The sequence below is a fragment of the Gadus macrocephalus genome, chromosome 12 (assembly GCF_031168955.1).
Source record: "Gadus macrocephalus chromosome 12, ASM3116895v1".
NCBI classification, from domain to species: Eukaryota; Metazoa; Chordata; class Actinopteri; order Gadiformes; family Gadidae; genus Gadus; species Gadus macrocephalus.
Genome location: NC_082393.1, coordinates 17,185,892 through 17,200,152, shown reverse-complemented (window position 1 = coordinate 17,200,152; position 14,261 = coordinate 17,185,892). Strand labels below are relative to the sequence as shown.

The window sequence follows — 14,261 nt, the reverse complement described above, 5'->3', positions numbered from 1 at the left end:
TTTCTTATGACCTTGGGTTTCTACATGCTAAGGCTAACATGGCTAGCCGTAAACTCCGCTAGCCACGTTCATACATTGAAAGTGATATTACTCTCTTTCTTGCTTGTGCAGATGCTGTACACCGATTTCTGATGGCAATGATTTGATTTATTTTCAAAAGGTATTGGACTACAGTTATGCCCATTCATGGGAAGTTAAATGTTTTGTATGCATTTTCTATTACTAGTAATCAGCAGAGAAGCCCTTGCTTTTGATCTGATGCTGTATATGTACACCGATTTCTGATGGCAATGATTTGATTTATTTTCAAAAGGAAAATAAAAGAAAGAAAATTCAACAGTTTCGCCTCCGTCTCCCTGATGCTTGACCATCGTTACACAGGCACCCGTCAGGATCAATATTGCAGATACCAAAGCGCTTCTCTCTGGATAGTAGTCTGGAGAGGAACTCATCCCTGTATATCAACTATGTGGACTGTGAGAGGGCTTTCAATATCCTGGACTTATAGACCTTGTGGATGGCCCTCCGGCACTCCAGGATACAATAGAATCGAGGTTGATGCGAAGCAGCTGTGATAAACCAATTTTCAGTGTTTCAGTTTGTTTGTCCAACTATAATCAAATTATTCTTCTTCGTCCAGCTCTCATTGGCTCAACAAAGATCTTTGTTGAGCTCTCATTGGCGTGGCCCGGTTAAGACAATGAACCATTCTGTTATTGTAACTGATACGTTAATCAGTCTGTATAGTTGTTTGCAATTAATGCTTATTTATTGGTATTTTGTACTACATTGTTTTAGTTTTATACCTGTTTTATCAAAATCACTTGTCAAAGGGGTTGAGAAACTATGTTTTGGTTTGACATGTCTATTCTATATATCAAGAATGTAAGCCTTGTGAACTGGTGCTTTATTTGAATTGGAAAAATGTATGTGTCCCCAAGGCCAAGACTATTTCCATTTCATTCAAACAACATAAAAGGCCATCTTGATTGATTTCTGCTCCAGAAATCAGACAACGCAGTGGTGGAAGTAAGCAATATTACATTTATATACTGGTACACATTTCTGTTGCAATGTAATCAAATACAATTCTATTCTACAATTAATCTTGCGTGACCCTACTTTTTGCAACGACTCCATATTTTGGTTGGTTGCCATGGCGGTGGCGTGACTGGTTCGCTGCGACCCCCCGAGAGCAAAAATACGGTGTTATTTATGTGTATTTAAATCGTAATCTATGTGTCTTAAATCATGTTAAACGTATAAACTATTAACTATTACTATTATAACTATTTATACGTTTAACTATGCGTCTTAAACGTATAAATCGTACTCTTCTACTGGAACTCAAACGCAGTCCGGCAGTTGTACCATCGGGGGAACTTCTAAACGAACTACAGGCTCTTGGCTTGCTATGTAAACCCCCCAGCCCCAGCCCTGGCAAGGGCTGGCTGAGGAGGCGGCGAAAGCGATGTGAGAGACGCTGTAAGAGGGGCAAGAGAGCCGGCGTCCGTGCTAGGCTAAGAGCTAACGCTAGCCGGCCGGCTCTCCCGTCTATCCTGCTCTCCAAAGTCCGCTCCCTGGAGAATAAACTGGACTACATCCGACTACAGCGGATTACTCAACGGGAGACTAGGGACTGCTGTGTCTGTGTTTTTACAGAAACATGGCTCAGCGATCGAGTCCCGGATGCGGCCATTCAGCTAGACGGACTAACCTCGCATCGAGCCGACAGGGACTCATCACTTTGCGGCAAGACCCGAGGTGGCGGACTGTGTGTTTACATCAACACTGACTGGTGCAACAACTCTGCCCTAGTCTCAAAGTACTGTTCATCGCTGGTGGAATACGTGGTTGTGGGATGTAGACCCTTTTATTTGCCACGAGAGTTTTCCTCCCTGCATGTGGTAGCTGTTTACATTCCCCCCAGTGCAAATGCTAAGGAAGCGCTAGCCGCACTGTACGGAGCCATTAGCGATCTCCAAAACACTCACCCAGAAGGACTGCTCATTGTCGCTGGAGATTTCAACCATGCAAATCTCAAAACTGTGCTTCCTAAATTTCATCAACATGTGAATTTTGAGACGAGTGGGGCGAGCATGCTGGATTTTGTTTACACCAACGTAACCGGTGCGTACCGGGCTGAGCCACGCCCCCCCCCCCCCTCGGATACTCGGATCACATCTCCGTCAAGCTGATCCCAGCATACAGACCGCTCGTCAGACGCTCCAGACCAGCCAAGAAACAGGTGAAAACCTGGCCAGCAGGAGCCATCTCTGCCCTCCAGGACTGTTTTGAGTGCACCGACTGGCATATGTTTAGGGAAGCACCAACCATCGACAGCTTCATTGACCTGGAGGAGTACACAGCATCAGTGACTGGTTACATCAGTAAGTGCACTGATGACGTCACTGTCACCAAGTCCATCACCACACGCTCCAATCAGAAGCCATGGATGACTGCAGAGGTACGTGCACTGCTGAGAGCCCTAGACATAGCCTTCAGAGCAGGTGATAAGAAGGCTCTGAGCATAGCGAGGGCAATACTGGCCCGGGCTATCGGGGACGCTAAGCGTGCACATGCCCAGAAAATCCACGGCCACTTCAGAGACAGTAGACGGCAGCTATGGCAGGGCATCCAAGCCATCACCAACTACAGGTCATCTACACCAGCCTGTGACAGTGATGCCTCTCGGCCTGATGCTCTGATTGTGTTCTACGCCCGGTTTGAAGCACAAAATGATGTGGTGGCGGAGAAGAACATCCCCTCTCCCGACGAACAAGTGCTACGTCTGACCACGGCTGAGGTGAAAAAGTCACTGCGCAGAGTGAATCCGCGTAAGGCTGCTGGCCCAGACAACATTCCCGGGAGTGTGCTCAAAGGATGTGCAGACCAGCTGGCAGATGTTCTCACGGACATCTTCAACATCTCCCTGAGCTGTGCCAACGTCCCATCGTGCTTCAAAACTACCACCATTGTCCCTGTGCCGAAAAAGTCACCTGTGTCCTGCCTCAACGACTACCGCACCATCGCACTCACTTCTACCATCATGAAGTGCTTTGAGAGGCTGATCCTGAGGCACATAAAGAGCCTCCTGCCTCCCACCCTAGACCCCCTGCAGTTTCCGTATCTAGCAAACCGCTCTACCGACGACGCCATCTCAACCACCCTCCACCTAGCACTCACCCACCTGGAAAAAAAGGACACATATGTTAGAATGCTGTTCATAGACTTCAGTTCAGCATTCAACACAATCGTCCCCCAGCATCTGATCACGAAGCTGGGCTTGCTGGGCCTGAACATCTCCCTCTGCAACTGGATCTTGGACTTTCTGACGGGGAGACCCCAGACAGTCCGGATCGGGAAAAACACCTCCAACATCACCACTCTGAGCACAGGGGCCCCTCAAGGCTGTTTGCTCAGTCCACTGCTGTTCACACTACTGACGCACGACTGAACGGCGCTACACGGCTCGAATCACATCATCAAGTTCGCCGACGATACGACCGTGGTGGGTCTGATAGAAAAGAATGACGAGTCAGCTTACAGAGAGGAGGTGAAACAACTGCTAACCTGGTGCAAAGTCAACAACCTGTCCCTGAACGTAGACAAAACCAAAGAGATGGTTGTTGACTTCAGGAGAGCACAGAGGGACCACGAGCCGCTGGACGTTGATGGCTCCCCGGTGGAGATCGTGAAGAACACCAAATTCCTTGGTGTCCACATGGCTGAGAGCTTAACTTGGTCCCTCAACACCAGCTCCACTGTTAAGAAAGCCCAGCAGCGCCTCCACTTCCTGAGAAGGCTGAAGAGAGCCCACCTCCCACCCCCCATTCCCACCACTTTTTACAGAGGGACCATAGAGAGCATCCTGGGTAGCTGCATCACTGCCTGGTTCGGAAACTGCACCAAACTGGACCGCAAGAACCTGCAGCGAGTAGTGAGGACAGCTGAGAAGATCATCGGCGTCTCTCTCCCCTCCATCTCAGACATTTACACCACTCGTTGCATCCGCAAGGCAACCAGCATTGTGGATGACACACTCCCACCCCTCACACAAATTTTTCTCACCCCTTCCGTCTGGCAGAAGGTACCGGAGCATCCAGTCCGCCACAACCAGACTACAGTACAGCATCTTCCCCCAGGCCATCCGACTCCTCAACTCTAAGGGACTGATCTGATCATCTCTGTTGCCCTTGGTTTATGCACTATTGCACTATTGTTTTTTATTCATATTCCCGCACTACTCAGACACAGTCATATTTATATTTATATTCCCGCACTGCAAATTCCACACAGTCACTTTACTGGTTTGCAGTTATATGTTGCATGTTGTTGTTGATGTTGTTATTATTGTCGCACCTGAGGCCTGAGGGGTGTTCCACGAACGGAGGTTTAACAAACACTGAGTTAACGCTGAACTCTAGGTTGATTGACCCTGTGCCGACCAACCCAGAGTTTTCGGTTCCACAGCAGCGGTTATGCATTAGTTCAATCAACTCGGGGTTGGTTAACACAGGGTTGTGCGCGTCCACGCCAAACTTAAAAAGACGTGATGTATGGATCATGGAAACCCTGATCGATATGGCGAAACGGGCCGCTTATTTCAATGAAATGGAACTCCAGGTTCTCCTGGAGAGCTATGACGAGGAGAAGGACATTATCACAAGAAAAGGGAACGCTAAAACCTCTGGAACCCGGAGAACCAAAGCCTGGCAGCGGATCGCTGACCGCGTAAATGCGTTAGTTACACGTCAAAAGCATGATCCTTAATATTTGAGCTATGAATATATAAATATCCCAGTTAAGCATTCTTAAAGATCCTACCACATAACCCCTTTCTTCGAAAACAATATGTACTCCGATTGCTTCCAAGCGGTCAGAGGATCAAGTATAAAAATGAAGTATAAAAAACATACAAACTGGTAAGCTTTTCCCACCATCGTATTGGTATAAATTTAAATAAGCCATTTTTTTAAGCCAATCGTGAAAAGGCCGACAGTCGGCAGACTGGATCTGGCCCTCAAATTGTCTTGACCCCGGTGGAGGAGCTGTTAATAAACATAAATTCAGGGCGCCCTGGCATGGAGGGGGTAGCCTACCTGGAGGTACCTACCACCTCAGAGAGTCATGGGCCATACCCCACACTGGTTGAATGTAGGTTTTTGTGTTTTCTTGTATTTTAGATTTTTTTTGCCTTCGAAGTAACACATGCAAACCGTGTGCTTGCCACAGCGCATACTATTCCAAATGTTTCTTTTTTTTGGTAACTGGGTAGAAAACCTAAAAGTGACAATTCATCAACTTCACAGATCAAGATGGATCAGTGCTTGTAATGAAGCCGCCGGCTACGATCGAACATTCTCCAGTGGATGCTATTTTATACTTTATGTTGTAAATGCCTCTCGGCATAGTACTCAGACAATATTGCTCTTTGTATGATAGGAGGCCGATACAAATCTTGGATGGGTCATCTGAAACGACTGTGATGTGCTCAGCATATCCAGCATTATAGCCTAGATAAAACTACCATTTGAAAAAAACGGAGGGCTACGCAAATAGTCTGGAGTGAACTGAGGCCAGGTCCTCGATTGGTAGTGTTGGCTATGCAAGGCTATTTAAATATATTAAAGATTTGCGCGAGAATCTATATCTCTCCACTCCAGCAAAAAGTCATCCAATAGCCTATGCCAAGATGTCGAGCCGTGGTCTTATCATCGCTCCCGGTGGATTGCACGTATAATTTGCGCTCTGATATCAGCAGTTCTCTCATCAAAAGGGCATGCCATTGTGAACACATGAAATCTGCGGTGAACGCCGGTTGAAATACCCAAAACCGGGTTATGTTTCAAACTTAACCTGCGCAAAACCTGGTCCGACCAGGTTTGATTCAGAGCATATGTTGCTATAGCAACTAACATACCGTGATCCTTTTGGAACGGAAAACCTAGGGTTACAGCAAACCCTGGGTTAACTTACCCGGTTATGTGATAAAACCGGCTTTGTGGAACACCCCACTGTTTCAGGTAGCTGGTTTTGAGGCAACCCCGAGTTTGTTCGCTCCGAGTTAGTGGAAACTCTGGGTTTTCCGTTTCAGGTAGCAGGTTCAGCGCAACCGAGAGTGAGTTGCTGCGGCAACATAAGCCGTGGACCTAACCTGCTCGGGAGGTGGTTAGACCTACTCCGAGTTTGTTGTCTATAAGGCTGAAGGCAGCTCTCCGACAGAAGGAAGTGTTAAGGTACGGCCACACCAACCGCGATGCTCGCGGTAGGGGCGTTGAAAATCGGCATTTTTGCATAGGGAACCATTGGTCTAGGCGCAGTACACGCGGTGAAGCGTTGCGTTGGGGGCTTTAGGCGCGGAAGTTGCACGTAATTACGCACGTAAACGCAGTACCGCGCCCACCGCACCAACGCCCGGAGTTCAGAAAATTGAACTTTCACCGCTTCAACGCGTGACGCTAAGCCACGGTAGCCAATCAGCGTGGAGCTTGACCCGACGTCACTGGCAGAGAGTAGTGAGCTTGCACAGAAGCATATGGCCGACATCTTTCTTTATTCTGGGTGGAAATAGTGACATAGTTACGCCATTATATGCGTTTATGGAAACATTTCTAGCGAGAAATGTGCATTTTACTTTCAGAATGTTCGCTCGGTGAATGTGAAGGATGTTTGGTTTGATAGTTATGACGAAGAGGGAACACTCCGTTCACTTGCATGGACAGAGTCTCTGGTTGCTCAGCAACCTCAACGTCTTGGCGGACTATTTCTCTGCTGATCAACACTACGAATGCTGGAAACACACCAGACACACCATGTGAAGTTATTTAACCCGATTAGTGTTATTTATATCCGAGATTATTTAATCTAACCCGATCTAAGCTCTATCATGCACCCAAACGCGGCGTTTTGGTTTCCTACGTCGGACTCCATCGCAGCCACGGCCGACATCTTTCTTTATTCTGGGTGGAAATAGTTACATAGTTACGCCATTAAATGCGTTTATGGAAACATTTTTAGCGAGAAATAATTTTTGCTCAGTGAATGTGAAGGATGTTTGGTTTGATAGTTATGACGAAGAGGGTACGCTCCGTTCACTTGCATGGACAATGGTCTCATCTAGCTGCGGTGGCGCGGTGACGCGGTGGAGCGTTGAACCACCACACACCGGTCAAGCTTCAGGTTAGGCGCGGTACTCGCGGTGTCCAACGCGAGCAACGCGGTTGGTGTGGCCGCACCTTTAGAAATGGCATGTCCTTTTCTACGAGAGCCTGTGGATGTAGAGGCTGCGATCCTCAGAAGGAATCTCCGTGAGGAACGATTATTAAGACCCTGGTTGGATATACTTTCTTTTCCTGATAATTTTCTTCCCGACCGCTATCGTTTTTCAGCGCAATCTATCATTTATTTAGACCACCTTCTCAGTCCCCATGTTAACTGTCAAACGCACCGGGGGCATGCTTTAAGTTTAAGTTGGGTTTTTTTACGCAATTAACGCATGTGCAGAATGATCCGCCCCGTGCATCCCACCCGCTCTGTACTACAGTCACTTTAACGTTGTGGCTTTCCCATGATCAGAGTAGCTGACTAACCACGGACCTATAACTGCTGCAAGTCAAGAAACTAATTTTAAGAATGCAAGGCAGAAAGGACCCTGGTAGGCCTACTGCTTTTAACCAGATAGTGTCTCTTCTTCTCTACATGCACATGCTCAGCATAATCGTCTGCATTGTTCACTGAAGTAAAACCCTTTGAGTAAACTGTTCAACAAAATAACTTGTCCCACCACAGCCCGTGTTCTAATAAAGACAATCTACTTTTTATGAGGATTTCTTTGTTTCCTGAAAGCACAAAAAAAGTCATTCATATCGGGTATGTTTTTAGAGCAGGGAACAGTATCCCAGTTTGCACCTCACTCACCTTTAACTTATGTTCCAAAATGTGGATCTCCAAAGCATCCTTTTGCATATTTTGAATTGTTACAATTGCATGGAGGTTGGTGAGGGCATCTGGTTCAAGTAGGGCGATGACGCCATCAGTAACTGGAAGAAGATGATTAGACAGTGAAATTATTACTTATTACTTAGAATATTGCCCCATCTAATTTGCAACATGCTGGGTTGCGTGTACATATTTAATTATTTTGAATAACCAACCTCTTATAAAGGCACTTCTATCCTGGGGGGTGGGGGGGGGATCAGAGGAGCTCCCCCCAGGGATGCCCTCAGCCACAGGACGCATACTCTGTTGTCTGAGGGCCATCTCCTCAGCCTCTGTGAGGGCTGCAGAGGTGGACCCCCTCCACTCTTCCGGGCCTCTGCTTTTTTTCGATTTGCTAACATGGAGGAAAATGTTACCCTAATATTCAGTAAGCGCTATTTTGAAGACAATATATATATATATATATAATGCATTTTGCCTAGGTGTAGCCTTCTGTTGGGGGTGGCTGGGAAATGTACTACTTACATTTACTGCTTAAATATAGGCCCATCACATGTTGAATATAGCTGTTAAATTAGGTACAGCAGGCAAAACAGCACAATTGATTTGATTTCAATTCAAAATTAGTTTACCTGTTTGAACTATTTAACTCTTTGCATGAAAAATTATCCTTTAAATCCACAAACAACATATGTGTAATGAACATATGTGTAACTTCGCCACTCTATAGAGTGGCGAAGTCACGCCTCTTCCGGTAGGGCTCATGGGACCTATGAGATCGAAAAATATGAATGGGTGTCAATGGAGAGAAAATAATTATTTTCTGGTCCCGGTCTTTATATGCCCTGGATTACACATATGTTGTTTGTGGATTTAAAGGATAATTTTTCATGCAAAGAGTTCGACCGTTTATTGTGCAATTGTTCAGATAAAGGCTGTAGAGAAAACACAACGAGAAAGACTACACGGCTCGTATGTGACGTCACGCTCCCTGCGACTGGCGTGGAGAAGACCGACAATCTTCCCATCGGCATAACTGAAACTCTGCACGTGCCCCGACTTATAATGGTTTTCACCTCTTTCGATGCTTTTATCCTCCCCTTGGAAAAAGCGGTGAAGTGGGGCAGAGAGATCGCCATCTCTGTGCCGAGTTCCAAGGGCGGGTGTGGTGACGTATATCATATGCGTCTAGAGCAGCGAAGAGCTGTAGTTCACAAAGCGGCCTCACGTAAAACCTAAAATTATCAAACTTCTTCACGAACATTTTTAGTTTTCTTTGCATGAAAAATTATCATTTAAATCCACAAACAACATATGTGTAATCCAGGGCATATAAAGACTGGGACCAGAAAATAATTATTTTCTCTCCATTGACACCCATTCATATTTTTCGATCTCATAGGTCCCATGAGCCCTACCGGAAGGGGCGTGACTTCGCCACTCTATAGTGGACCACTGAGAATTCGAACACCCTACAAAATGGCGTGCACCCTATTTAGTGCACTACATCCATGATAGGGAACGATTTCGAACACAGCTTCAGTTTCTTTTCAACCCTGAACTCTGAGTCAACCAACTCAGAGCGCAGGATTAAACTCTGTTAAACCAGCTACCTGAAACAGGCCTCTGTTTGTCGCACCGCATGTTGCACCTTATGTTCTTGGGAAACGCTATTTCATTTCACTGTATACTGTGTATATTGCTGAAATGACAATAAATTATCTTGAATCTTGAAATCTTGAATATTTGGAAAATTTTGGCAGTGAGAAATCTATGAAGCATTGGTAATTGGTATTGGTATAACACTTGAGGCGTTTTTGTTGTTTAACCAATTAAAACAACTGTATTATCTGATCCTTCTCCATTTAATACCTGCGTTTCTATTGCATTGTACCTTGGAATATGTTCTCCATACAATACACAATACATAGTATTTTGGTCCTTTGGAAATGTTGTAGTGTAATAACAAAAGAGGAAAACATGCAAAAATGTTTTAATTTGTAATCCAACTTATACATACACAAGATAGCATGTCTTTTTCATGGAACATATCCAAGAAAATCAACAAAGTAACATAACATGAAAAAAACCAATATGTACATTTTCTATAAATTTACAGTGACAAGCCAATCAGGAGATACAGCGTATGCAAAGGCATATCATTAGCAGATCAATTCTGTTTTTGTATTGAAAAATTGTGCAACAAAACACAACCAGGTGACTACCGTACTTGGTGTCAGCTGCACAACTGTTGTGATTACAGCCAAAAGAGCACAAAATAAACAACAATTCTGGTATCACTATACACATGTTCTCTATAGCTTTGGAAAAGGTCCAGTTGATAAAAAAAACAACGTATACTCTTACATACCACTTTGTGTTCAGCTCAAGTCTTTGTTTGCTTAATCGGCTGAATTGACAGTAATTGAGTTCTAACACAACACACTCTGCTAACACTCAAATGGGGTGAAACTGTTCAGTTGTTTCATCGATTTTCCTGGTTGTAGAAAAGCCACTACAGCGAGAATTTGTGCAACACAATGCTTTCCACTTTTTGTCTGTATCTCTTTTACTACCTGTATACATTCAGAAATCCAATTGGGATATTGAAAGTGTAGTTATTATAGAATGATAATTATATTAAGAGATTGTAGTTACACCTGTAACGTCTACAGGTATCAGAATGGTCTTTTGAAAGTTATGAAGGAAGGACAAAGGCATCTAAAAAAAAACATAACTATTTTGTCTGTTCTAGCGTGTTGCGGTGACTGGACTGGATGCCTGGACTCTCCTCATGGTTAACCAGCCAGCACCACATCATCAATTTAATATGATTTGCATGTATTTACCTGTATGTCAATTATGGCACCCATTGCACTCCTGACCATCCCTGGAAGAAGGGATCCCCTACTATGCGTTTCTTCTCAAGATTTCTTCCTTGTTAATTAAAGGGAGTTTTTTCTTGCCCTTGTGGGGGCTTGGGTAAAGGGGGTGTAATAAACATTTGGCCTGTTTAGCCCTTTGAGACTGTAATGGCGATTAAGGGCTATACAAATACAATTGAATTGAATTGAATCTGCAGTTTGCGATAAATACCTTGTTTGCCCTCATTTGTGTTTGACCAATGAAATGGTCAGGCAACAACAACAGAATGTGAAAGAACTAAACAGATAGGTAGCTCTATGGTCAACGTAGTAATGGTATCAGATGCAAATTAATGAGATGTCTATCCTTGCTGTGCAGAAGAGTTGTATTTATTTTTGACTGGTGCCATTTCCAAAGCTGTCTCTCACACAGGGTTTGTCCTTTGAAGCTTCATTCCAGTGTTTCTCTGTGGGAATGGTTTATACAAACAAAAACACACTCTGGCAATGGGATATGACCCAAACATGCCCACAGACACATGCAAAAAACACTCAAACACGCACACACACACACACACACACACACACACACACACACACACACACACACACACACACACACACACACACACACACACACACACACACACACACACACACACACACACACACACACAGAAACAGAAACAGACAGATTCCTGGCAACACATTTTCATTTACAGTCAATGCCAAAGTTGCAAAAGTTCAGGAGCTTCAAAGCATTGAAAATAAAACAACCTACAAAATAAAAAAAATGTACAAAAAGGCACATTTTAACCCAGTGCTTCTGTACTGTGAGTTTCAAGTGTAAAATGAGCGTCTTCAGCATGGCTAGGTGCACTTGCAATCCTCATCTGCTGTTAACCTTAAGCTCCTCGGGGGCCCCCGTGAGCGTTCCTAGCTAGCTGCTTCCAGGAAGCATATCAACTTGCATCACAAGGGTCCCCCGATGCCAGTCATCGCATATGCTCAGATCCGCCGGATCAGCTTACATGAACGCTAGCGTTGGCATTCAACTACTCCTCAATGCCACTGTCATGGAAATGCAGAGCACGCTAGAAAGTCAGCCCCGCATCGCGGTTCTTCCGTCCGCACCATGTTTTGTTGTTATTCATCAGACATCCTCGACAGTGCAGTCCCTCTGTAGGCTGTCCTCTAGAGAATTCGCACACGTTTCATTCCCACGTCATGTCCTTAATGACCCCTTCCATCAATAACAATCATATACCCCTTCCCCTACCCCCACAGCACCTGTGATCACTTCCCCCGTCCCCCTGTTGTGCAGCACCTCCCCTTCCCTCACTCCCATGTCTGACACCTCCATATCCTTGGCTCATCCTTCCCACCCTTCCCCCTACCCCTCCCTCTCCTCCTCGACTATCCTTATCACTCTGGAGTGGATCGGAGCACCGGGGGGAAGGGGGAGGTGTGCAGGTGGGGGCAGGGTAGGGGTGATGCAGCGGCGATGGAGTGCTGCGGACCTAGTCGTCACTGCCGCCACCGTACAGGTCGGCCAGCCTGTGGAAGCGGGGGCCCCAGTCCCCCAAGTAGTCGTACTCCTGGTCACCGCAGCTGGAGGATGAGTGAAGGGAGCTGAGGGAGCCGGCTGCCGAGCCGCTGCCCTCGTAGTCGAACACCAGCAGGGAGTCGTAGGGTGGCGCCGCCGGGTCGTTGTCCGCCGCCTTGAGGCCCTGCAGCACAAGACATGTCAAGTTCCCTCGTTAGCATTGCCCTGAATCACGTCAGGTCCTCTCATTAACATCACCATGAATCATGTAAGTTCCCTCGCTAGCGTCACCCTGAATCACGTCCGGTCCGCTCGTTAGCATCGCCCTGAATCATGTCAGGTTCTCTCGTTAGCATCGCCCTGAATCACGTCAGATCCTCTCGTTGGCATAGCCCTGAATCAATTAAAGTCATCTTCTTAGCATAGCCCTGAATCAATTAAAGTAATCACTTTAGCATAGCCCTGAATTATGTCAGGTCCTCTCGTAAGCATCGCCCTGGATCAGGTCAAGGCCTCTCGTTAGTATCTCCCTGAATCATGTCTTTACCTCTCGTTAGCATCGCCCTGAATCATGCCAGTTCCCTCGCGAGCATCGCCCTGAATCACGTCAGGTCCTCTCGTTAGCATCGCCCTGATCACATCAAGTGCTCTTGTTAGCATCGTCCCGAATCACGCCAAGGCCTCTCATTAGCATCGCCCTGAATCACGTCAGGTCATCTCGTTAGCATCGCCCTGAATAATGTCAAGTTTCTTCGGTAGCTTCGCCCTGAATCATGTCGAGGCCTCTCGTTAGCATAGCCCTGACTCACGTTGAGTCCTCTCATTAGCATAGCCCTAAATCTACTCAAGCCCTCTCATTAGCATACCCATACAAGCAAATTTTTTATTGATGATGATATGGGGATGAGGGTAAACCAGTGAGTCCGGCACGAAGACTGCTTAGTCAGTCAGCACCTATTCGTTACGTACACAATCACACACTAATATGTAAGCAGTGCGATTAAACGTGGACAATCCCGACATGGGCGACATCAGACCAACTCACAATTAAGAACAGCATAGATGAAGTAAACAATTACAAAAAGCATAGAATGAATACAGAAAATAATAAATAAAAAAGTAAAATAAGCATATATTCAAGATATATAGAAATGTGGCACACTGGCGTACGCATCGTCGTTTGTGATAGGTTTGTCCGGAGGCTGGAAATGAGACAAAGGCAAAGTGAGGGGGCTTGGAGAACCCCCTCACTTGTGCATGTAGTGTTTTAGACAGAGACTGAAGAAATAAGAAGCTCTGCGCTGACAACCGACTCAACAACAAGTTTCATGACAATCTATTCTGTATTCTCCTGTATTCCTGAGAGGACGTGTGCGCGTTAGTGCTAGTGTGTGTGTGTGGGTCTGTGTGTGTGTGTGTGTGTGTGTGTGTGTGTGTGTGTGTGTGTGTGTGTGTGTGTGTGTGTGTGTGTGTGTGTGTGTGTGTGTGTGTGTGTGTGTCTGTGTGTGTGTCTGTGTTGTTGCGGTTTGCTCATCTATCTATCAATCCCTAATTGTCAGGAGGCTGAAATAACAGCAGGGGGCATGAGAGAGAATAGAATGGGGGGAAACCAAGGGAGGAGGACGGGAGGGGCTAAAAGGAGGGAGCAGGGGGTGGAGGGATGAGGGAGGGGGAAGGAGGATTTGGGTCAGGGTGCACAGATGCTGGGTTTATTCCTCTGAGGAGATTCAGCAGATTACCTAGCCACATATAAAGATCTGTGTGTGCATGCAAAGACACACACTAATGTACCCATTTTTGTATCCATACACTCCCAGCACATACCACAAACACAACCCTATAGTCAACATCCACTTCCAATGCAAAAAAAAAAAAAAAAAGAGGAGAGAGGGAGAATAAGGGAGAGAGAG

General features: G+C 45.8%; 1 protein-coding gene and 1 long non-coding RNA gene across 2 annotated transcripts in view; both read right to left on the bottom strand.

The window, feature by feature from the left end:
- Window positions 1–7,398: 7,398 nt before the first annotated feature.
- LOC132469237 (uncharacterized) lies at window positions 7,399–8,420 on the bottom strand. The gene is made up of 2 exons (XR_009528382.1): window positions 8,157–8,420; window positions 7,399–8,042 (listed from the first exon to the last, which is right to left on the bottom strand). It is a non-coding gene; the product is annotated as an uncharacterized LOC132469237 (long non-coding RNA).
- Window positions 8,421–9,918: 1,498 nt separating this feature from the next.
- Window positions 9,919–14,261, bottom strand: part of LOC132468475 (cadherin-2-like) — an 87,945-nt gene continuing 83,602 nt past the window's right edge. The window contains exon 16 of the mRNA XM_060066197.1: window positions 9,919–12,535. Within this exon, the coding sequence (XP_059922180.1) occupies window positions 12,326–12,535 (210 nt within the window). The 3' untranslated portion in view covers window positions 9,919–12,325. The remainder of the gene's footprint in view (window positions 12,536–14,261) is intronic.